Source organism: Athene cunicularia, assembly GCF_003259725.1.
Source record: "Athene cunicularia isolate RWA chromosome 4 unlocalized genomic scaffold, athCun1 chr4_part2, whole genome shotgun sequence".
Lineage (NCBI taxonomy): Eukaryota > Metazoa > Chordata > Aves > Strigiformes > Strigidae > Athene > Athene cunicularia.
Genome location: NW_020799099.1, coordinates 9,949,318 through 9,972,557, shown reverse-complemented (window position 1 = coordinate 9,972,557; position 23,240 = coordinate 9,949,318). Strand labels below are relative to the sequence as shown.

At 41.1% G+C, this 23,240-nt stretch overlaps 1 protein-coding gene across 1 annotated transcript in view; it reads left to right on the top strand.

Moving 5' to 3' along the window:
- Positions 1-23,240, top strand: part of USO1 (USO1 vesicle transport factor) — a 38,108-nt gene that overhangs the window by 1,511 nt on the left and 13,357 nt on the right. Inside the window, exons 2-14 of the mRNA XM_026847913.1 lie at positions 202-337; positions 456-520; positions 6,555-6,634; positions 8,854-8,865; positions 13,122-13,222; positions 15,222-15,324; positions 15,481-15,536; positions 16,178-16,298; positions 17,626-17,804; positions 18,579-18,719; positions 19,543-19,631; positions 20,382-20,536; positions 20,795-21,000. Of these exons, the coding sequence (XP_026703714.1) occupies positions 202-337; positions 456-520; positions 6,555-6,634; positions 8,854-8,865; positions 13,122-13,222; positions 15,222-15,324; positions 15,481-15,536; positions 16,178-16,298; positions 17,626-17,804; positions 18,579-18,719; positions 19,543-19,631; positions 20,382-20,536; positions 20,795-21,000 (1,444 nt within the window). The remainder of the gene's footprint in view (positions 1-201; positions 338-455; positions 521-6,554; positions 6,635-8,853; positions 8,866-13,121; positions 13,223-15,221; positions 15,325-15,480; positions 15,537-16,177; positions 16,299-17,625; positions 17,805-18,578; positions 18,720-19,542; positions 19,632-20,381; positions 20,537-20,794; positions 21,001-23,240) is intronic.

Here is a 23,240-nt window from a genome sequence, read left to right as displayed (position 1 = left end):
GGCCGGGACAGCGCCGTGCTGGGCGGATCCGTCAGCCTCCCTCGGCGTCCTGCTGGGTTGCGCTGGCGGGCTCGGGTTTGTGCCAGTGGTGCCGCCTTCTGCTCGAAGTGGCGTTATCGGTTGAACGTGGGGAACTCGCGGCTCGCCCGGGCATTTCCTGAGGTCGGGCTGCGTGTGGTGGAGCGTTTTGGAACCTTTTAGGCAGCTGTGGCAGCCTGGCGCTTTCCACGCGTGTCTTCTCCGTTTCCAGATTCAGAAGCTTTGTGACCGCGTAGCCTCCTCCACTTTATTGGATGACCGTAGGGATGCTGTACGTGCTCTTAAATCGTTATCTAAGGTAAGTACCGACTTCCTGAAGAGTTGTGCGAGTTTTTAATAGTTTTGTGATATATTGTTTAAAAAGCTTTGTTTGGACTTTGCACTAGACCATGAACTGTTTAATTTTTCCCAAATAGAAATACCGGTTGGAGGTAGGCATCCAGGCTATGGAACATCTCATCCACGTTCTTCAAACAGATCGGTAAGCATGTGGCTGGCATCTGGCAGCCACCTTCAGCTAGCCAACCCGACCCTTCTCTGCTGATGAAACCAACAAATACAGGCTTGGCTCCGTGTGCCTGCAAAGCTAGGAGGGGAGCTGGGTTTCTAACAACTGCTGCAGTGGTGGCTTTTAATGACAACAAACTTAAAGCATATCTAGGGGTGAAAAGAAGAGAATTCCAGGAACTTGAATGAGAGGGACAGAAAGACCATTTCTACAGTAAAAATGGCACCAAAGTTCATCTTAACGCTTCTCAGTGTTCAGTTTCCACCACTGGGGAAAGGTAAATCCAAACTGACAATGTTAATGAAATACAGTATTGGAAAGAACCCAAATCAACATGTTATTGGGCAAACTAGACAGAAAGAAGAGAAAATGAAGTCAGCAAATGTGTGTCTTCTCAGATGTGTGTCATCAGATGAATTAGTATAATAATTCTATCATGGGGAGTAATGCAGGCATTTATATTTAAGGGTTCCAGTAAACAGGAGAGCTGGACTCCATGGCTGCTAAGACAGATGATTAATCTAAATACTTTATGTGGCCTAGAATATAATATGCAATTCAGCATTTAAAGCATCTTTGCTATCTCTGTCTTCCTGCAATTTATCACATTGCTGTACTTGATAGTACCCACATGTAATTTGGAACCTGTTTGCAGTCTTTCAGTCTGGATTTGAACATAAAGCTGGTAAACATAAAAAACATAAGGGCATATTTGGACTCCTTGCGTGTGTGTACATAGGAAGCATCTTCTAATGTCGAGACAGAGGAGAATTAGGAAAAGCAGCAGTTCAGGGTCTAGATGGAGACGTTATTTCAATTTTGTTTACTGGGTAGTTAAAAACTAATGTCTGGCCTGCATGCAGCTTGTATGATGCAAACAGTGAGAGAAAACGTTCTAGATGTAACTGTCACTGACAGGAAGGGGAAAGCCCTTCAAAAAATTAGGTCAAGGAGCCTGCTTTCATCCACTTACCTACTCTTGAGGCCAGATTTGAACTTTGAGAAGGGAGGCGGGGCTCTACTGATCTTCTTTCCTTTGAGATGCTGACCCGAACCCTCAGGGCAGGAACTTGAGAGCTTTCCCTTGAGTGCTCTTTGGACTCCAGTTGTCCCTTTGGAATTTGTGTGTGCTGGGGGTCTGTGCAGATGTCTTGTGTGACTCGTGCTACAGTAAAAAGACAGTAAATATAAGTTTGTGGGTTTGGGGTTTTCAACTGGAAAAAATGATCTCTTCCACAAAAGGTTGATAGTCTGATTTCCTATTGTGTATTTTATGGTGGAGCAGCACATCAGCTGGCCTACATGTTGTATGTATGCTGTGGCTCATTTGAGAGAGGTTGAGTTGTAGCCCCTGTCTCTGATAAGTTCAGGTGTGTGGGTGTCAGTGACTGCAGGTTCTGGGGACTCAATACAAAGAATACAAATCAAAGTCAGCTCATCTGAGTAATGGGCTGAATAAATGAGTTGAGGGCTCAGTTGTCCCTGATGCCCAGTGAGACTGGCACATTGAACTGAGATGGTGGCCTGACAGACGACAGCGCTGTTATCGCTGCTTCAGTGTGTGCCCATAGGTGTGATCTTTGGGCCTTTGCAGTGTCCACCTCAGGCGCCCTGAAGCTTTCTGAAGAAGTGGAAAATGCTCATTCCCTCCTCTGTTTTTTTTTGCATTGCAGCTACTTAAGATTATTTTTAAGAAGGGGCAATGCAACTTGAGAGAAAACAAGTCAAATGATTGGCTCAAGTTGTCTTCTCACACGTTACTGTAGTCATGTGAGTGACTTGCGTGTGCTGGCCCTGTACATTGACACTGTTGCTGTGAAATTTAAGCTTACAGAAGGTCTAATTTGATTAGAAAGTTGAAATGACCAGGAAAACAGTATGCTGAAGTCAAAATAGTGACTTTACTTTCCTCTGCAGTTTAGTTTTAGGGAAGTGTGCTTTTTCAGTGATTATTAGGTTGGCCTGAAGATGGGTGACTGAGCTCCTGAGGTGAAACTTTTTGACCATGAAGATGCTGATGGTTGTTATTTTACTGATTGGAGAGGTTACACACCTATCTGCCTGTTGTCTGGGATGTACACCTGTAGTTGCTGTGGTTTTGTGTGCATCAGAATGTGAACATAATCCATGGGATTCCCCTTTTAGTTCCTACTTGAGTAGAAGCAGGCTTTGGTTGTACTGTATCAGATGAGGCTTAATCTGCTCTCCAGCTTTTTTTTTTTTTCAGGGGTAGGGTGTTTGGGTGGAAAGAATTACGGGGGAGGAGCCAGCAGCAGGCATGGGTCTCTTGAATTCTCAGTGTATGTGTGGCATGGAGAGCTGGTGTATAGAGACCTGTAATGTGAGAACAGTAACAAGTGCAAACACACTTGTCTGTTATGTCTTTACCAAAAATTAATGGAATAGTTCAAGATGCACAACTGTTTGATCTTCAGCAGCATTTGTCTTGCTGGAATATTTAATAGCAATATGAAAAATTTACGCAACTTTCCGGGTAAGAGATTATTATTTCCCAATGCAAATATGCTCATTGTGAAATCAGATTCTAATCGAAAAGTCATTTGGTTTTAAGACATTCTCAGCCAAGTATGATGGCACAGCTCTTATTCTGAGAATTGTGTTAGTAATTATTCATGCAAACTCTGAGTAAAAAACTAGCTGTCTTTCATCTCCGGTGTATCTCCTGACTTTGGTGAATCAACTGTTCCTTCCCTTGGGATTTGAAGGGATAAGCACAAGTATGGTATCTGCTCTGTTGTAGTAGTTACTTCCTTCCTTCCATTTGCACCCTTATTGCTGTGCTAATCATTTACTTCCCTTGTAGTGTATAGTACCTTTCTTTATCTCTTCGTTTTAGGAGGCATGCTAATATTTTCTTGACTCTGAAGTTGTTAGTATGAGGTGAGAGGCATTTATAGCTTCATCTCCTGACTTTAGTAGGGAAAAGGCCTGTTTTGCATGGCTGTGCTGAAATGGTGAGTGCTTCTTGTGTCTTGTTCTCATTTCTGTCCTCAGAAGTTACACTGTTGCTTCAACTTATTTAAGAGCCTTTATCCTGGAACAGAAATACACCATTTCTGTCTCTTAAATGAACATGTCATTCCACTTGTTATATGGTATACTTGTAGAGTGCCTTAAGCTTTATCTCCTGCTTGATTGCTTAAAATTTCTCCTGTAGAAAACTGACTTCTTTCGCTATTTTTTCAGCTCTGCACATCAGCTATCCTGGAGCCTGGTAACACTCCTGAGGCAGCCTTTAAAGGTTCCAGACTCTTACACACACCAGTGTTCTTAGGCCAGGTGTTTATTTTGTAATACGAAGTATGAAGTGTGATTTACTAGTGGACTTATCCTGACTTGCTCTCTAGATGTTGCCACATCCCACCAGGGATTATTTTGAAAAAAATTTGACACTGACTGTAGAACAGACCAGTACCACTAACTGTTGGTGTGGGAGAAGGCACCAGAGTGAGAAGTCAACTTGATCTTTAACTGCTTTGGTTCTACTTACATAACAAGGTTTTTAAATTTCTGCGTGACAATTCTCATAGTTTGAAACCTAATACGAACCTAAGAGAAAGTCACAAACCTGAGTTTGTGCTTTTGGTTCCAAATTTTCCAGTTGTAATACACTTCATTAAAATTTCTTTAAGAGGTAATATAAATGTCATTACTCCTTTGATAGCTTTTCCATTACTTGAGTTTTAGGGGTAACAAAATGCCCTTGTTTCCAGGCATGCTGTGCTTGATGACATGATAGAAACACTCTGCCTTTCCATGCTTTTCTTGACCATGTAGAAGAAGCTTGTCTGTTCTGACAGTGAAAAGCTGTGGTTTTAGAACAGGTACGAACGTTTTTGAGTCACCTTACCTGGGCAGTGCAATACAAGGGTACCTTCACTTCCATATGATACTTTACTATTGTTTATGAACTTGTAGAGTGCTGCACTGACATCTTGGTCGTGTGCCACATAAAAGCACAACTAGCAGAGGGCATGTGCCTGAGGTGGCTTATGCTGGCTTGTTGCGCTGCATAAAGGCTTCATCTTTTATGGATGCATGAGAGGCTGGAAGTCTGTTTCTTGACTGATTTTCACTACAGAGAAAAAGCTGCACAGATTCAGTCTGAGCAGAATAATATGTTGTATATGGTGAACAGCAGATGGTAGCAAGGCAGTGAACAGCAAAGATAGTATGCTGCACTCCTTGTTTTGTGATGGATTCCTCTTTCACAAGAGAAACAAGGCCTGCTTTTACCACATCTACATAAAATTTGCTTATTCTTTTGTAGCTGCTGTGAGGGAAAGGCAAAGCAAGGTTGCAGCTTGAGTTTTTTTAAGTCTCCCGGAAATAATTCCTATGTGTTTTTTCAGATGTGGAATTGTTTCAGTTACATGAAAAGGAAACCACAGGCTTTGTAGTCTTGTGTTGAACTAAAATTACTATAAAGGCAAAACATAAGCAGACTGGAAATCTGAGTATACCTGCTGGATGAGATGGTTTACATGAACTAAAAGCTTCCTTTACTTGCTTTGACTAACAGTTTGGCAGAGGAGATTTTTTTTCCCCCCCTTCTGTTTCCATTACAGCCCAGCTTAAAAGCAGGTGGTATGAGTTGAGTGACTGAGGAAAAAAGCATGTGTCCAGGGAGGATGTCAGCATGACAAGGACTCAGTTCAAAACCCAAGGTGCAAGAACAAACTACACTGACATCTGATTGTTTCTACCTTTGATTTAGTGTGAGAGTCGTAGAAAGAGTGGTGAGGTGTCCCTTTGACAGCTTGCTACAAGAAATGTAGGTGTGTGTTGCTCTGTTCTGTCTTCTCAAAGCTGGTGGATCTCCCTGAAGCATCTCTAGTTTTATTGGTTGCAGCAACTGCTGTAGGTCTCTCATCTTTAATTAGTGGTCTAGCAGAGATAGCTTGCCTCAATTAAGCTTTGGCTTTTAAGATTGCTGGTTATTTTGTTTTTAGGCCTCTGCTCTGAACTGGCCAAATAGCTTCTTAAAAAGCAAATTTACCTTTGATGCGGAGGCCTTGTTTTGTATGCCTTTTAGACATCAGTGAAAGCAAATACCGAAAAGCTTGAATGAGAGTTCTTATTTTGACAGCGTGCTCTTCTGATGCTTGGGCAAGACATAAAAACAACTGTGAGGTGTGTCTCCCTGCACTCTGAAGTGCCTTCCTTTGTGATGTTAGGTTTTCTTTTGAGCAGCTGTGCTTTCATACTTTTCTGGTTTATAAGCAACAAAGCAAGCAGAAAAAATGGTTAGATTCCACCCCCCTCAAACTCTTGCATTCAGTCTTTGTTGTAGCATAGGGTTTACAGATGGTTTAGGCTTTGTAGTGCAGAAGAAATAGGTCTCTCTTAAAGCAGGGCTTATTAAGAGAAGAGTTTTGGTACAACTGGGTGGACTAATGCTTTGGGGTTAGATTGACTGCCTGTCAGCTTTCTGGGGATGCTTGGAGTTTAAAACCCCTTAATAACTGGGTGTGGTCCTGGTTGGTGACACGGAGGCTGGCTTCTTTGGGAGAATCCACAGCTGTTGCCATGGATTTCATGTGGAGAGCAAGCTTTTGGCCCCTGGTTCTCGCTGATGGGGTAGCAGGGAGGGTCTTTCCTGGGACGGTGCTGAAGCTTGTCTGAAACTTCCTTGAGTGACTTTCTGGGAAGGAGTCTGAATCCCTCTGAGAGATTTCTCCCTAGTATACTTGAGTAGCAGGTTGGAAGGAGTGAATCAGGCAATGGAAGACATGTTTGCAGTGAAGATTCCTGTGGTCATCCTGTGTCACCAGACTTTCTGGATGTGGCTGCCTGAGGGAATGCAACTGGGAAAAGGAGTTCTACTCCATTCAGGGACTAGGCGGCTCCATGGCTACATGGTATTAGAAAAATGTCTGTCAATATCAGTCCTTTGCACTTGAACTAATTCTGCCTGTGCAGAAAAACAATGTTGTAAGAGTAGTTGGAAATAAGTCATTAAAGAAAAGTGGTTCTTTCATTGCAGTTCAGATTCTGAAATAATTGGCTATGCCTTGGACACTCTCTACAATGTAATATCGAATGACCTAGAAGAGGAGGAGCAAGGTAAGCGTTTGGTAGTAATAGTTCTATTAACTGTGGGGATGCTTTCCTTGTGTTGTTTTTTTTTTCAAATTATAAACTGTAATATTTGTGATTTACTAATGCTAAGACTTGCTCTGTTGTTGTGTAGCTGTTATGACAACGCTAAAAATCTTGTATGCAGCTTGCATTAAAGTAATTCTGGATCTCTTGCTTATAAATTTTAAAAACTATGTTCTGTGAACAGCACCCAGCTTGGAATGGGAAAATTCTTTTGTTTTTTTTAAAGTTTGTAAATAAAGAATTGAGTCATTTTTTGCTATCAGGAAAGGACAGTTCTTGCTGTTACTGTCAAATGGGACACTAAGATCTAATGATTTAAGAAGGATATTGAGAAAGAAAATCTCAGGTGCTTATGATGAGGTGGCTATATGTAAGTGTGAAAGCCTCCTTTTCCACCCTACTGTGGCATTTGAGAAATACTCTGCCTGTCTTTCCCAAGATAGCTACATGTATAAGTAGTCACTATGCAGCTAGGCTGTGAAACTCCCAGCCCCTTCTGCCTTTATTTTCAAAGGCCTGTTTTGATCGGCTATCAAATCTGGTCTCAAAGGCCAGTTACGTGGTTACAGGTCTTAAAAATAACCCCCTATTTCACAGAAACATCAGTATACTGAAGAAAATGACAGCAGTTACCCAAAGTAGACTTGAGCAAGAAGAATGTTCCTGAAATACATGAATAGGAGCTGTGAGTGCCCAGACTGAAGAAGAGCCAGATGCTTGTTACAAGTAGAACATCTGTGCGTTATAACCATTTCAGGCTCTTGAAGGGTGCGGAGGGCAGGACAGTCAGAGTTTCCTTGTTTTGAGCATCGAGGATATGTCTAGAGAATGGGGATGGCATCTGGCTGAAGGCCATGCGAGTGCTAGCTTGAGAGGAGGCCTCAACCCAGGTGTGATGTCTGTGGGATGCTGAGCCTTTATGTACTTTCTTTCATCACCATCACTGGGGAGAATGGAAACCGGGTACTAGTTACGGTCATGCAGGCAGCTGCGAAGTAGATGGCTCTGCCAGAAAGGTTACTAGCTGTTAAGCTGAATCAGGGCATATAGTAGTGCCAACTGCAGGATTCAGTTGATCTTTCTGACATTACACTTGTGCATTTTTGCAGGTGTTATTTGGAAGCCCACTTATGTTTGTATTTGCAAATCAGGTCTTGGCTTAATCACTGTTTAAACTAGTAATTGAAGCCAAATGGTTGTAGACTTGCTTTCCGAGACTTTAAAATGAAGATATCGACAACAAATAAAAAGCTTGTAGGACATGCATTCTGCTTTTGGATGCATGAATGTGAAAATCTGTCATGCCAGCTTGCCCCCCAAAATTCAGAGGTCTTTGACGAGCATAAACTGAGTGTGAACAGAAGATGGCTGAATATCTGTGGGTTCATAACATCCTGGTTTGCCATGGACCTCAAGAGGCTTTCTAGTTCTTCACAGCACTTGTATCTCATTTTTCAGTTTCCATTACATGTAGTGGAGTGCAAATGCTCCTGTGAATGGGCAAAATATGAGGTGATGCTGCCATTTGAGTTGAAGTGTCTTGTCTGCAGTATCTACCCCGAGATATGTCTTCAAAGGCTACTTAAGTGATAAATAACCTTATGGAAAGTAGGTGAGGGTCCTCCAATATGAATAAATTTATGCCAGTATGTTGGCATTATGTTGTGTGATCTGTCCTTTCACAGTGCCTTCTGCAATGAACTGTCTCGTCTTGTGTAGCTGCAAGAGATTTGCAAGCTGAAATCCTTCTGTGATATGTTATTCTTAACCATCTCTCAAATTGTTGCTTTGCTTACCTGTCTTTCTTTTCCTTGTTTGTCCAGTTGCCTGATCTTGATGAAAGAGGTTTTGAACAAGATCAGTTTTGCTGTGCTGGTGAATCCATGTTCATGGTGGTGGCCTTGATTATGGACTTGACAAGAATGTTATTAGCAGTCTCTTACAAAGAGCAAAGAACTGACAAACTTGAGTTATGTGAGATCACCAGTGTTGTAACAGTATGGGATTGTTTAGTTCAGCCACTTTCATAAAAAGTACCTGAAGGAGTAATTGCTGCTGTAGAAAGCTAGGATGGCTGCTTGTAAAATCTGAGCCTATGCTGCTATTGGTTGTGCTGTTTGGAAAGCTATTAAACTTGTAAACCTTTCTCTTGTTTCTTTTTCTTTTATCTGAATTGACAGATGATTCTGAAGGTAAAAGAACCTTTACTTATATAAATATGGCACTTTGTTTTAGGCCTAGTTTGCTATTCACACCTGTAACACTCGCTACTGTTTAAAAAGGACACTGTAAAGACCTGCATTGGAGCTTAGTGAAAGCTTTTTGCATTCTGCTCTATACACTTCGGAGCTGAAGCATCTCCCCAATTTTATTTCTCATGTGATTTGGGCATGTTGAATGCCAGCAGATCTCCAGAATTGTAGTAATAAATTCTGGTTTAGGATGTAATGAAAGTGTGCAGCTTCAGAACTGTTAGGATTTTAATGAGCAAAAGTTTGTGAACAGTTTGTTTTCAAGCAGCCCTGAAGTTCAACAGAAATGCATGTGCTGCACGTAAGCATCCTTCACAGTGTCTCTTTTAAGCAATGCATGTTAAAATATAGTGTTCAGTTCTACTGTAAGTTACTACTAACACTTTGTATGTTCTCCTTTTAAAACTGGTTTTATCAAAATATACTTTATTTAAAGATTAAATTCTAGTTTGCAGTGCTGCTTGTTAGTGAATCACTAAGAGCTAATATTAATAGATGGAAGTTGTTCTCTTTGAGCCCTTGAATGTGTAGATTTAAAGACCGATTATAGAATGAAGTCTGTCTGGTTGCAAGATCTGTAGTGTATCCTCATAAGATGTAGTTTCACTTTGCCTTTTTCTTTCTGTCTGGCTCCTCTTTTTCTCCTAGAAGAAATACTAATAGGGAAAAGCAAGAGTTGAGAGAGAGAGAGAAAAGACAGTTTTAATTTGTCCCTTTTTATGGAAGAATTCTAAACATCCTGAACTAGAGTCAAGCTTTTGGAATGAATGAAAACTACAGCTAACTTGTAAGAGGCGGTGTAAGTTGATGAGTACGCTGCTCGCATTTTGCCTTGGCACTCAGAACTTGTGCAAGGACAAGAGTTGAGATTAGGAGGAATCCATAGTTCAAACAGTTGCTATTTGTAGCTGAATTTGGGAAAGGACATGATGTTCAGTCACAGCTCATGGAAAATTCAAAGTGAAATATTTTGACTTAAGCATCTATTTAAAAGAAAAAAAAGTTTTTGTCTGTGGGCTTTCCTTGGTTTACAGCAAGCTACAGTGTGTGCAGTCCATATGTGACAGTCACCTGAATTGCTCTTATTCTACAGTAGTGAGTGGAGTTGGCTTACCTGTTTTGTGGTTGTTTTTTTTTTTTTTTTTTTTTTTTGTTTAATCATGTAAAGCAGGAGTGACTCAGACTTGATAAGCCCTTCAGCTTCAGAGAGCTCACTATTGGACTTGTATTCTGCTAGATGCTGCACGCCTGGGCTAGAGTTACTTTAGCACACAGTCTGTCCTCCCTTTTGGCATCTTTTGGTATTTCAGAGTTTCTGCAGCTGTAAATTTGCAACAGACTGGTGCTGCTTCTCTCTCCCTCTTGTAAGCTAACTACTGATAAGCCTGCTTCAAGGGAGAACTGTAGCTGTACTATGTTAGAGAAATGATCAGCTGGAAGGCCAAACAAAAACCTTCTTCCTGTATTGGAAATCCTTAAAAATGAGATCTTATAAACTGATACCTCGCAGCAAATTACCACCACTGACACCTTGAATTGGGTTGGTTGAATTTACATTGTTTTCTTGGCACTAAATATGGTTTTGCCATACCGCTAACAAGGTACAGAGTTTGAATATTATGTGCGGTCTTTGACCCTTTTTATAGCTGCTCAGTTGTTAATGGTTTGTTAGTGCCTCTTTGATAAGGCTGTAAATCCCGGAGTTTAAGCAGGAGGAAAAATCCTTGTTTTGCCTTCACTTGATCAAATCAAGACCTTAGGATTTGGTCAGAAATTCAGTAGCTTTACCATGTATTTCCTGTAGTTTATGCTTCAAGCCATTCTTGTGCTTGTGGTTTCATCAGCTAGCATGGGATGGTGTTGCAGTGCTGAATGTACATCTGCGTGATTTCTAGGGCAACCTGATTTCAATGATGAGCAGCAGAGCCTTTGCTGCAGCTCTTCAATGAAGTGTTGGGCTGCCTGAACTGCTTAAACTGCAGAATAGAGTGGGCAGGTGGCTGCATGCTCAGTGGGAAAGGAGGGGCTTGGCGGTTATGGAGAGAGAAGGCACCAAAGCAGCATGTTGTTTGGGGGATGTGCAGGGAGAGGGACCTTTGTAGGGGGATGGGTGCTTAGCTGGAGTTGGGTATGAGTGGATGTGCCCTGTGTATTCATGGAATCATAGAATGGTTTGGGTTGGAAGGGACCTTAAAAGATCATCTAGTTCCACCCTCCTGCCATCACCAGGGACATCTTCCACTAGACCAGGTTGCTCAAAGCCCCGTCCAACCTGGCCTTGAACACTGCCAGGGAGGGGGCAGCCACAGCTGCTCTGGGCAACCTCTGCCAGTGTCTCACCACCCTCACAGGAAAGAATTTATTCCTTTAATCTAATTTAAATCTTCCCTCTTTCAGTTTTAAAACCATTACCTCTCATCCTATCCCTACACCCCCTGATCAGGAGTCCCTCCCCATCTTTCCTACAGGCCCCCTTTAAGTACTGGAAGGCCACTATAAGGTCTCCCCAGAGCCTTCTCTTTTCCAGGCTGAACAACCCCAACTCTCTCAGCCTGTCCTCACAGGGGAGATGCTCCAGCCCCCTGATCATCCTCATGGGCCTTCTCCAGACCCTCTTGAGCAGGTCCATGTCCTTGTTATGTTGGGGGCCCCAGAGCAGGACACAACACTGTAGGGGGGTGTTTCACAAGAGCAGAATAGAGGGGGAGAATCCCTCCCTTGACCTGCTGCCCATACTTCTCTTGATGTAGCTCAGGATACAGTTGGGTTTCTGGGCTGTGAGCACACATTGCTGGCTCACAGTTAGTTTTTCCATCCACTGAAATCCCCAAGTCCTCCTCCACAGGGCTGCTCTCAGTGCACTCATGGCCCAGCCTGTATTTGCACTTGGAATTGCCCCGACCCATGTGCAGGACCTTGCACTTGGCCTTGTTGAACTTAATGAGGTTTGCACAGGCCCACCTCTCCAGCCTGTCCAAGTCCCTCTGGGTGGCACATCCCTCCAGCATGTCAACTGCACAGGGCTTCTGCAACAGCACAGAAAGCCAATGAACACAAATTAACCGCTAGGGGAGAAAAGAAATGAGGTCTGCTAAGATTGATTTGAACTACTGGGGAGCTGTTGAAAAGCTGAGGTCTCAGAAACTGTATTGGACTTGAATGAAATGTCTTCTCATCCTGTCCAAAATTAAAGAATAATGAAAAACTCCCTTTGAATTAGCATTGCTCTTCCTCAGCTTTTCAACTGAAATTCCTTAACTATGCCAACCAGTAGTACCTACATATGACTGTGTTGTGAAATGGCTTTATAAATTGTCCTTCAGCCTAGAAAACAGCAGTGGTGCAGAGATGCCATTTGCATGTTTTCTGTTGTTTTGTGGAATGCTTTTGATTTTTTTGTGTGTAACAGCGATGCATGAAATAATTGTGTAAGACAGTATTCATGTGCTACCCCAACTCTGCACAACCGAAGAGTAACAGAATGGGATTTCATTTCCCTTGTGACATTAATTCCCATTCCAAGACTGAGAGGTTTTGATGCTCATCTGTGTCAAAATTACTCTCCTTTCCTGATGCTTAGGTATTTTCTCTTGCTAAACCACAATAAATAAATGAGGTATTTGAGCCATTTAGCTTTAGGTGTTTTATAATCCCCAGCGCTTGCTTCAAGCCTCTTGGTATGAAATGTACTTTTGTTTTTGTGCACTAGTGAATAGTCCTTATAAGGAACTTCTCTACTGGATCAGTTCAACTGCATGCGAACGCAGCCACTTTGGGGCTTTCTGCTTCTCCTCTGCTGGGAGGATTCTCTTTTTCTCTCTGAATTCTCTGCTCATTTAAGAGTGTGTATCTGTAACAGGCAACTGTGGGGGTGAGAACTGTGAAACTGGTTGATTATGATCAATGGAGATAGGATTTTTTCATTTAATGCTGAAATTAGTTTGTTTAGTAGATTCTTGATTCTCTCCTATTTTCAAAACAAAATATCTCTTTATAAAAGTTATGTTTAGAATAGGTTTTCTCTTTTGAGCAAAGCTTTTGTCAGTGTTTATTTTGAAAATAATTCAATCAACATTATAGGAGTGACTCCAAACCTTTTTGTCACCCATGGCCCCATTTTAGTAAGAATAAAAAACTACAACTACCTGAAGTTTCTCCAGTCATGTGCTGTAATACATTGTTTTTTACTGTTACAGAAGAAAACTTACCAAAACAAGTTGATGATTTGGGAAGTCAATTCACAGAGATTTTCATTAAACAGCAAGAAAATGTCACACTCCTGTTGACTCTTGTGGAGGTGAGTAACAGTATTATACTTGGAATACTTAGGCATATGTAGTGCTGTACAGGGAGGTTATCTTAAAGGCAAAAACATAGCTTTAACCATTCTGGTGAAGCATATGTCATATGTTGAGATATTCTTAGACATAGTGAATGTGGGGTTGGAGGTGAGTCAAGACTATGACCTGGATGAATGCCATTAGTACAGCTTTTAAGACAGGATAACATTGAAAGGTTTTTAGATATTTGATTAGAAACAGTAAAAATTCTTGGTCCATGAACAGCAATTGTTGTCACTCATAGAAGGATAACTTTTCAGATTACCGTTAAATGATAACGAAATAGTAATATCTGTTGAGATGCAGTTCAAATAGAAAGAGTGACTGCTTTCCGTCAGCATGATGTTTAACTTGTTTTCCTGTGGTTTTATTCTCAAGGACTGCTTCTTTAGTCTCAACTGCTAAAAATTTTATTTCCAAACTAAGAATATGGTTGTGCTAGAGAGATAGAGAAACATGAATATTTTTCTTTTTTTTTTCTTTTTAGTCCATCTTGAGTAAAAAGGTGGTGTTCTTCTCTTCCCATAGGGAACTTACATCATGCTTTCAGCAGTATTAAACATTTGTCAATATATCTGAGGCTTAATCCCTTGAATGCTGCATTTTAGCCTCAGTAGATAGAAATGCAGATCAGGAGCACAGTTTTGTAGGCTATGATTAGTGAGTTAGTGAAATTATTTTTCTGAAACTTCAGTTTTTGGCTGACAGCCCTATAAAACTATTTTGTGATTGTGAAAGGTTGGCTTATAAACGTACTCCTGAGATTAATAAACGCAGTACATATTTTAGGAAAATACGGGATATACTTGATTGATGTATCTGTTACAAGTTAGACTAGGACCTACTCTGCAGCAGGCTGCTGTTGATTTTATTGATACAAATCTGAGATCTGCAAGTTCAAAACAGCAAGCATCTGTCCTAAAGATAGGTGAAACCTGTATGTGGAGCTGCGTGGCTGTTTGCATGGCTGTTAGCACTAGCTTGGTGTGCAATTGCACACACAAGTGTCACTTGATAAAAATGTATATAGCATTGTGCAGAGCTGGAAGCTTGCGGTGAGGTTTTTTTAAGTTGTGTTCTTTTTCTCTGCTGATGCCATAGTTCAGTGTCTTCTTGGCTAGCAGTATCATGCCATTCAGAACTTGTCCTGTACAAGAGTCAGTTTTAGAAAAAGCTTTATAAACCATCCAGCGTGTTTGAGGTGGTTAGAAAATTGATTAGCTACCACCTCTTTCTTACAACAAGTGGAGATGTTTACCTTGACCCAGTACCTGAGGTAGGTAGGGTGCTGAGGAGAGGATGACATGCACTCAGTTTTCACTTGTAACCAGAAACAGAGTTAAAATAAGACTGCTTATCCAAATAAGTGATCTGCTGGCTTACTTGTAGGTGATGCTTTAAAACCAGCAGGATTAGAAGTACAGAAAGCTCTCTGAGGTGACTCAGTTGGGATGTGGGTGCAGTCACCAGCTGTTGAATGAGTTTGAGCTGACTCGGGGAGCCCAAAGGTTTGTTGTGCTTGGTCAAGTCTGTCCATGGACTCAGTTCTTGAGGTTTTTTTTCTTGCTGACAAGACCCACTTTAAACAGAGGAGCTGCTGTTACTGTTTGGGAGTAGGAAGAAGATATAAAAAGGCTTGCTGTTCTTTCCCTCTTATATTTCTGAGTAACATGGGCAGATCCCTGGAGGATCGGACTGGCTGGTGTTTAGAAAGAAGAAATAGCTAGGAAACCTATCCCCAGAGGAGAGGGAGGAAAGGAAATAGCTGGGACTCCATGTTGCTGATGGTAGAATAGAAAGAACCACAGAACAGGATAGTGTTTTGACTTGTGCTGTAATAGGATGGATGAAAAAAGTGACAGATGAAATTCTTTGGTGTCTACTCATAACTGATATCTAGAAGGGAAGAGTGAATACTGAGGAATTTATTAATGTACTTTTCCTCCATCTTTGCAGGAATTCGATTTCCATGTTCGCTGGCCTGGAGTGAAACTACTTACATCCCTCTTAAAGCAGCAAGGACCTCAAGTGCAGCAGATAATTCTTGTCAGCCCTATGGGTAAGCAGCCAAGTTTATTGCTGTTAAACTTGAAGCTGGAAGCTTAGCAAACATCATAGCAGAGAGCTAGAGGAGTGCTGATCAAAGTGTTTTAAAGACCTCTAGCATGAAAAAGCTGCACTTTTTTCACACTTTTTTAAAATGCATTTCCTACAGGTGTTTCCAGACTCATGGATTTACTAGCAGACTCTAGGGAGGTTATACGAAATGATGTAAGTACAGAACAAAGGCAGTTTATCCTCTGAATAAATAGTAGCTGTCAATTGAATTGCTTAGTATTTGTGCAGAATTTGGATTAAGTTAAGCCAGTGCACGTGATGAAGTCATTGTGGATGCTAATTGGGAATATTTCATTCCTCAGTTGAGCTGGGTGGCTTTTGGATGTCTTACCACAATTCACATACACAGTAACAGTTTGCTTTTGTTATTTAATGCAAACATTGACCCTTGTGTAGGGTTTTCCTACTATGTTAGCTGATCTTCCTCTTGGCCTACTGTCAGGCTCACTTCAGTTCTTCCTTGTTACTCATCAGATGTCGGAATGCTCTAATTACTGCAGAAGAGGTGATGTGCTTTACAAGTTCCCTGTTTCTTCTGAACAGCCGTGTCGCATCCTTTTTAACAGTACTGTGCTGCTATGTTGAAGTGCAGTGAGGCATGAAGGAGTTATCGTGTGGTGTCAGTGGTGGGTTCTGTTAGATGCACCAAATTGCAGGGCATGCAGTTCTGTCCTGTGATTCTGGCTGAGGATTATGTTGCTGATTTAGCATCCTTTTAAGAGCTGTGACTTGTGAAAAGCAAGGTAGTTCTAGTAAAGCTAAGTTTTAATTTCTTCTCTCTCCCACCTGTCAAGGGAGTCTTGTTGTTACAGCAATTGACAAAAAGTAATGCGGCCATACAGAAGATTGTTGCCTTTGAAAATGCCTTTGAGAGACTTCTGGATATCATAACAGAAGAAGGAAACAGTGATGGAGGTACAGAATATGACTTGTACTTCTGTACAAACTATTAGTGACAATGTTTACAGGCTGGTGTGAGTATGTAAGTGGAGCTAGGTCAGTGGATAGAAGGATCAAAACAAACACCCTGGTTGTAACAAATCAAGTGCTCTTTTTACTACCAGTCAGTTTGCTACAGGATCTGTTTCAGTAACAAGACAGGTTGCTGCTCCATGACATGTCTGTGGGTTGCAGGAGCAGCTAATGCTTCTTTCCCAGCTCAGTTATTCCAGGTATGTTGGCACGGAAGGTTTAAGCAAACCTTTGATTCAAAGCTGCTATTTTTAGGCAGTTAATAATTTTAGGAGACTTGGTATGTAAACTCTCAAGTGCTTCCCCCCTGCTTGCATGTTCATTCCTTCTGCCCGCAGCCCTGCTGAGGGCTGCATTGCCAGCTGTGGCTCTAACAGGAGTGGGAAGAGGGAATGTGTCAGCGGGTCTCTGTTCTCTCACTCCCCAGTCTGGCACTCCCTGTGTGTTTTCAGAAGTGCAAGGAGAAAGTCTTTATCCTTTCTGTAAAGTCTGGGTTTGGAGGCATCCCAGCAGTACCAGAAGCAGAGTGTCCTTATTTGTGTTGGCTTCTGGACAGAGTTGTCTAAGGATTTTCTCTTCACAGCATACATAGTTGATGAACATCTATACTGCTTTTTCAGTACAGCTAAAACCTGAGGGGGGGGGAAAAAAAAAGCTGTTGCAACTCCAAGGAGTTGAGTTTTGAATTGACTCATTGTAAGGGCTATTTCTAAGAATTGTTTCTCTACCAAAATAACCCAGACAGAAGCTGTGAAATGAGTTGAAGATGTAGCCAGCAATTAAAGAGAATAAATGTGTAAGCCAGTAAGTACTGCTGCATTTGAATCGCAATGCAGTTCAAGAGGAACTTCATTTTAGTGCTTACAATAGGAGTAGACAGTAGTGTACCCTGAATCTTAAATAGGTATGCTTCAAGATGCAAAGTGATTGTGAGGCTTTGTTTGAAGTTCTTCCCATTCCTACCCTGTTAACTCATACAGACTGTATTTGCTTTGGAAATAAAGTTTTTGCTTCAGACATGTGGAAGAAACACAACTATGGTTTCCTTGGAAATATGCTGGATCAACATCGATATATTTAATTTAGTGACCCTTGATTATTTTTTCACACGTGAGGTTCACAGTGCTTGATCCAGATTTAATGTTAAGAATGAAGAATTCAGAAGTGTGTGCTCTCTTCCATCTGGAACAGCCTTAAGTGCATGGAGGAGCTAGTTAGTTTTCTGTGTCATCTTTTGATATTTTGATCTTTTGGTTTTTTATCTCACCAGGAATAGTAGTGGAAGACTGCCTCCTCCTATTACAAAACTTGTTGAAGAATAATAATTCAAATCAGAATTTCTTCAAAGAAGGTTCATACATTCAGCGTATGAAGCCTTGGTTTGAAGTTGGCGATGACAACTGTGGGTGGTCTGCACAGAAAGTTACTAATCTTCACCTAATGCTGCAGGTAAAACAGTTCATCTAACTCCTAAGCACTGCTGGCAATGCTTTTTCAGCTCTCTTGCAATGAAGAGTAAGTGTACCATAAGTTAACTGCAAAATTCATGTATTGTCTCTAGCTCAGAATTGAGCTACCAACATTCATGAGAGGTACTGCTTTTAGCACAAATATTATTGCCGAATTGTGAATTTGTAATGGCTGGTGTATTGCATAACTTCAGTTTGTGAAACTTAAGATGTAACAGTGATTTGAGTTAAATCCATTATCAGAGGTGTTCTGTGTAAAGAATCCTTCTGTATGAATCCATGTATGGCTATGGTGCATTAACAGAGTTCCAGTAGCTGCCTTCACTATGGGTTCAGAGTTATTGATTGTTGGATATCTTACCTTCTGCTCATCTCTCCAAAAAAAGGAAATAAAGTTTTCCTGTTCTGTGCACTTTGTGTGGAAACTGAACATTAATAATGAAGATAGTTTCTCACTTTCTGATATGTAGTTCTGACAAATGGTGAGCCAAGTAACAGATTAGTTACAGCTCGAGTTCTCAACACTTAGTTGCAATGTTTGCAATGAAGTCAGATATTTGAAGATTTTGGCGGTTTTCACTTAAAATCAAATGGCCATCTGTAGTAACAAGATGAACATGCTCTTTAATTGTTGTCTTCTATTTCTATTTTTAGGAGCAATTCTGTTTCATGGCTAAACTTCAAATGGGCATATTTTGTTTGCATTTCAGAAGGTCTCAGGCTGTCTTCACATAGAAACATTTCTTTTTTCTAGCTTGTGCGTGTACTCGTGTCTCCCACAAATCCTCCTGGTGCTACCAGCAGCTGTCAGAAGGCAATGTTTCACTGTGGGTTGTTACAGCAGCTCTGCACAATCCTGATGGCAACTGGAGTTCCTGCTGATATCCTGACAGAAGTAAGAGGGAGCAAGTAGATGTAGGGATGGGGACAACTAAATGGGTGAAAGCAGGAGTCTACAGGGATAACTGGTTGCTGTAGAGACCAACTGAAATTAAAGTACTTGCTAAGAAAGTATTAAGAAAGGTGCAAGAGATGTCACCTTCCTGTGTGGGCAACAGAAATGTAAGGTAGTTTTTTACATTATATTCTGCATCCAGGGAGTATTCATATTTGCTTTTCTGTTGGATTTCAGCATACCCCAGGGTGGCTGAACTGATTCATGTTTTTCCCTGGTTTAGGGGTGTGGTTTTTTTGTTGTTCTCTTTTGAGAGAGTCTAGAAGTGTTCTGACTTGGCAGGTTTCCAATGATGAGGGATTTCTAGCTTCTAGAAAGCCCTGTCAGCAGTGTAGGATGAGGTGTTAATTCCTTGATAAAATGATATGCTTAGATTGAGTGTAGACTGGTTGCTTTGGCATGGCCTCCATTCCAATGCTTTTATCTCTTAAAAGGTTTCACCTTTCAACTTTAAAAATGTCCACTTTAACTGGCTGTCATAGCAAAACTGATCTGACATAGAAAATTTAATTGGAGGTAACTAGGTATGGCAGAGCTGTTTGAGATTTCTGTCCCTTAAGTTTTGCTCATAATGCTTCACAGCTGATAGTTGTTTGGATTTAAATTGAAATGGTTTTATTGAATAAATTTCTGTGCTGAGACTTGGTATGTTTTTTTGCTACTGAGTTGTCAGGGTGATCTTGAATGATTTTGAGTGATCTCGATGGTAATTATGGCTCACATTTAACTGTCCATTTAATTTTTTTCTATGTCTTTTCTGTAGACTATTAATACTGTATCAGAGGTCATTCGAGGATGCCAGATGAATCAAGACTACTTTGCCTCTGTAAATGCACCTTCTAATCCACCAAGGTAGAGGAAGAAAAGTGTTTAACTGTGTTAGGTAATGATGTATTGGTATGGGCAGTGGCAGTCTAATCCAAAAGATTGTTTAAATTGAGAATTTGGAATTAGGATGCAGAGCAACAGCTTCAAGTTCATGTTGGGTGTACCAGATATAGCATAGAGGTGTTGGGTGTGTTTCCACAGGGATGAGGCCTAGAACTGATTTTATTTGTTGTGTTGTACCTGAAAAGCAAATGGGCAGTAGTTGAGAAAATCCTAGATTGGGACGAGCTGCCAGTGTCAGCCAGAGGACAGTGTTTACAAAAGGATTAGAGGCTAGGAAAATAGGCAGGTAATTGATATTTACTCAGACTGGGGAACAGCAGGTGTTGGCTTAATGAGATCTTAATCTCAACATTTGAATATGAGGGTGAGGGTAGAAAAAGAGCATTCTGTAATAAAAGTTGTTAGTGGCTTTTCGAGGCATCTTCTACAGTATCACTGAAGCTAGCAGGGAGTAGCAGGGAACTCAATGGGAAATGAAAATATTGTGGAGGAACACTAGCTCACTGCAGTCATGTATAATGAATCTACTGTTTGTGTTTTAAGTAACTGAAGAACTTTGGTATTAAAGGTTTTACAGAAGTGTTTAAAATGTAATAGATGGAGTGGGCAAAAGTCTGTTTGCTTACCTGGAAAACACACTTGATAATGTATCTGCAGTTGTCTTCATTCACAGCTTTGTCCTAATGGTTTTCCTTGTTTCTTTCCAAACAGACCTGCAATTGTCGTGCTTCTGATGTCCATGGTAAATGAGAGGCAGCCTTTTGTGCTGCGTTGTGCTGTTCTCTACTGTTTCCAGTGCTTTTTATACAAAAATCAGAAAGGACAAGGAGAAATTGTTTCAACGCTTCTGCCATCTACTATTGACGGTACGCAAAGCTAACGCCTCTGCAGTGAATTGTAAACTAGCACAAATGTTTACTGCATCAACTGTTGTCTTTTCCAAAATTATTTACCTGCCATTAAGTGTCTGATCTAAGCAAGATGATTTGGCTTACGACTTCTCTAAAACTTGACTAGTTTCATTTTTCTGGGTTTTAACTGTATATTGATGTCTTAAATATTTTGTCGGTTTTGTGGCTTGCTTTAATCTCACTTGTACCTCTTGGCCATTCTGGTAGCGACAGGTAACTCTGTCTCAGCTGGCCAGCTGCTCTGTGGGGGCCTCTTTTCCACGGACTCTCTCTCAAACTGGTGTGCTGCTGTGGCCCTGGCCCACGCGTTACAGGAAAACGCCACTCTAAAAGAACAGCTCCTGAGAGTTCAGCTGGCGACAAGCATTGGCAACCCACCAGTGTCGCTGCTGCAGCAGTGCACCAACATCCTTTCGCAGGTATGGCACCAACTGCCCCCCTGCTGTGGGTTAAAACTCTGGGAATCCAGGAAGAATGCTGCTGTTGTGCAGATGCACTGCAGGAAGACATGAGTGCTAGCTTGATGAGGAGAAGGATTTTTTTTTTCAGGCTGTTTTTAATCTTTACTTAAAGCACTCTATGCTTCAGGGGGAAGAGAAAAGCAAGAAATCTTGCTTTTTTATTAGTGATTGCTGCTTGATGTTGTCTTGCAGTAGGCAGAGGGTCCTAAAGCATCTAGACCTTAAACTTGGTTTAAGAGGCAAGGTAAACTGGCAGGATCCCCAGTCACGTTGTTGCTGAAGTGGTGCCTGGTTAGTATTTAACCTGTAACTGTTAACTTGAAACATCTTGAAAATACCAGGCTCTCATGTATTGATTGTTGTTAGTTTTGCTATTCAAAGCTAAAAGCTGTTTTGAACTTCCTCAACATGTTAACATGTGGTTTAGTGAATGAGAAGTGAGTGGACTTAATCTCCTAGCCCCTGCTTCTTTGTGACATTTTCTTCTGTTATGCATGCTTTTATCCCGAATGGTTGTAATATCAATGAGCTGGTTAACTCTGGCAGCAATTAAACTTCTCTGCAACTGCGAATAATGGCAGAATGCTGGAATTTGGAATTAGTTCTTGTGACTTTTCAAATCTGTCTTACCTGAAAATAGACAGTACTCCATTTTATCTGTTGCCTGGCATTTTTGTCAAAGGTAAATTACTGAGTCAGTAAAAGTGCCTGTGGCTCTTCAGCCTTAAATGACCCAAGGGACTCAAACTTTGGGGGGATGTTTCTGAAATGTGTTCCATTCAAGGTTCTCAAGTAATGTGTATATAACTTGCAGGGTGATAAGATCGACAGACGGGTATGTATGTTTTGGCACAGCTTCGGCATTTTCTTGCCAAAAGCAGGCCTTTTCCTATTGTCTTGGGTTTTGCTGGGGAGGTTTTCTTTAACTGCTTTTTGACGTGTTTGCACTTACAGCTTTGTGTTGCAGTTGGGTTTGGGTTTTTTCCTAGCATAACAAGCTCTTTCTGTGTCTCCAGGGGATTCTCTGGGGGTGCTCCACAAAACTATGGGATAACGATCTTGGGTAGCACGGGTGCTTTCTTTCCAGTGGGGTGGACTCATTCACCATCTGTTCACCTACGAGATGTACTTTCTTGTAAGAAAAATTAAAAATGCTCTTTTCTTAGATGGGCCTGTAGCAAACAGCTGATACAATCTGAAGTGGGAACATGCTGCTTATTTTCTGACTGCTAAAAGAAAAACCTTCTGGTCACTTTCTACATTTTTAACAGCAGAAGTTTTAACCTTGGAGCTATTAGTTGTGAGTAACAGGGATCTCATTACTAGCAAATGACCCCTGAAGCAAGTTGTTTGACTTTCAGACTGTGTTACATAAGTTGGTTACTGCTAAGTTGGTTATTGGCATCAGAAAAAACAGTTTTGAAATATAGCTGCTGTGGAATTGTCTGTTTTATTTACCACATTTATCACAGTTATCCTGAGAGGTGGGGTTGTTATCAGTCCTGAATTATAGAACAGCAGCCATGCAGAGCTGTCATCTATCACAGTAGACATTATGGTATGTCTAGAAAATAGCCATGTGGGGGTTTTTTAGAGAGTGTTTTGGACTATGTGGAAATCGTTAGGCAGAACATGTTAATTTGACCTCAGAACAGTATGTGGTCCTTGAGAATAGATGTGGTTTGTGACTGCTTCCAGCAGATGACTGTAAATGCTGGGTTACAGGAGCAAAAGTAACTTTGTATTTCTGACAAGATAAGCAACTTATACCAATGTTGTCTTAAGAAGCACAAGGTGTACCAGTATGCTGTAGGGCAAGACTGCCAGTCACAGTTATTTCCAGCACGTGTGACCTGGCTAGTAGTGTGGGGATGGTAAGAGCCTGTATTTGTAAATGTGAATGAGGGGAAAGGGGTTTCTAGTGTTGCTTGTTTGTTGTTTTTGAAGCAAGCATTTATTTTTGTTCAATGAGGGGAGAATTGACTTGATCTATTGACAAATTTTGGCATGACTGATGTCTTTGTGCACATAATGGGTGTCATAGCCATTTTGTCAGTAATTACTCAGTCTGAACTTCTAACTTCCTTGGACTGATTCTGGTCTCTCCAAGTAACTTCTTCTGTCTATCCCAGAAGGGTGAAAGCAGCATTGCATGGGTGGTTACTGGGAAATTAAATGCAGACTGCCAGCAATTAAAC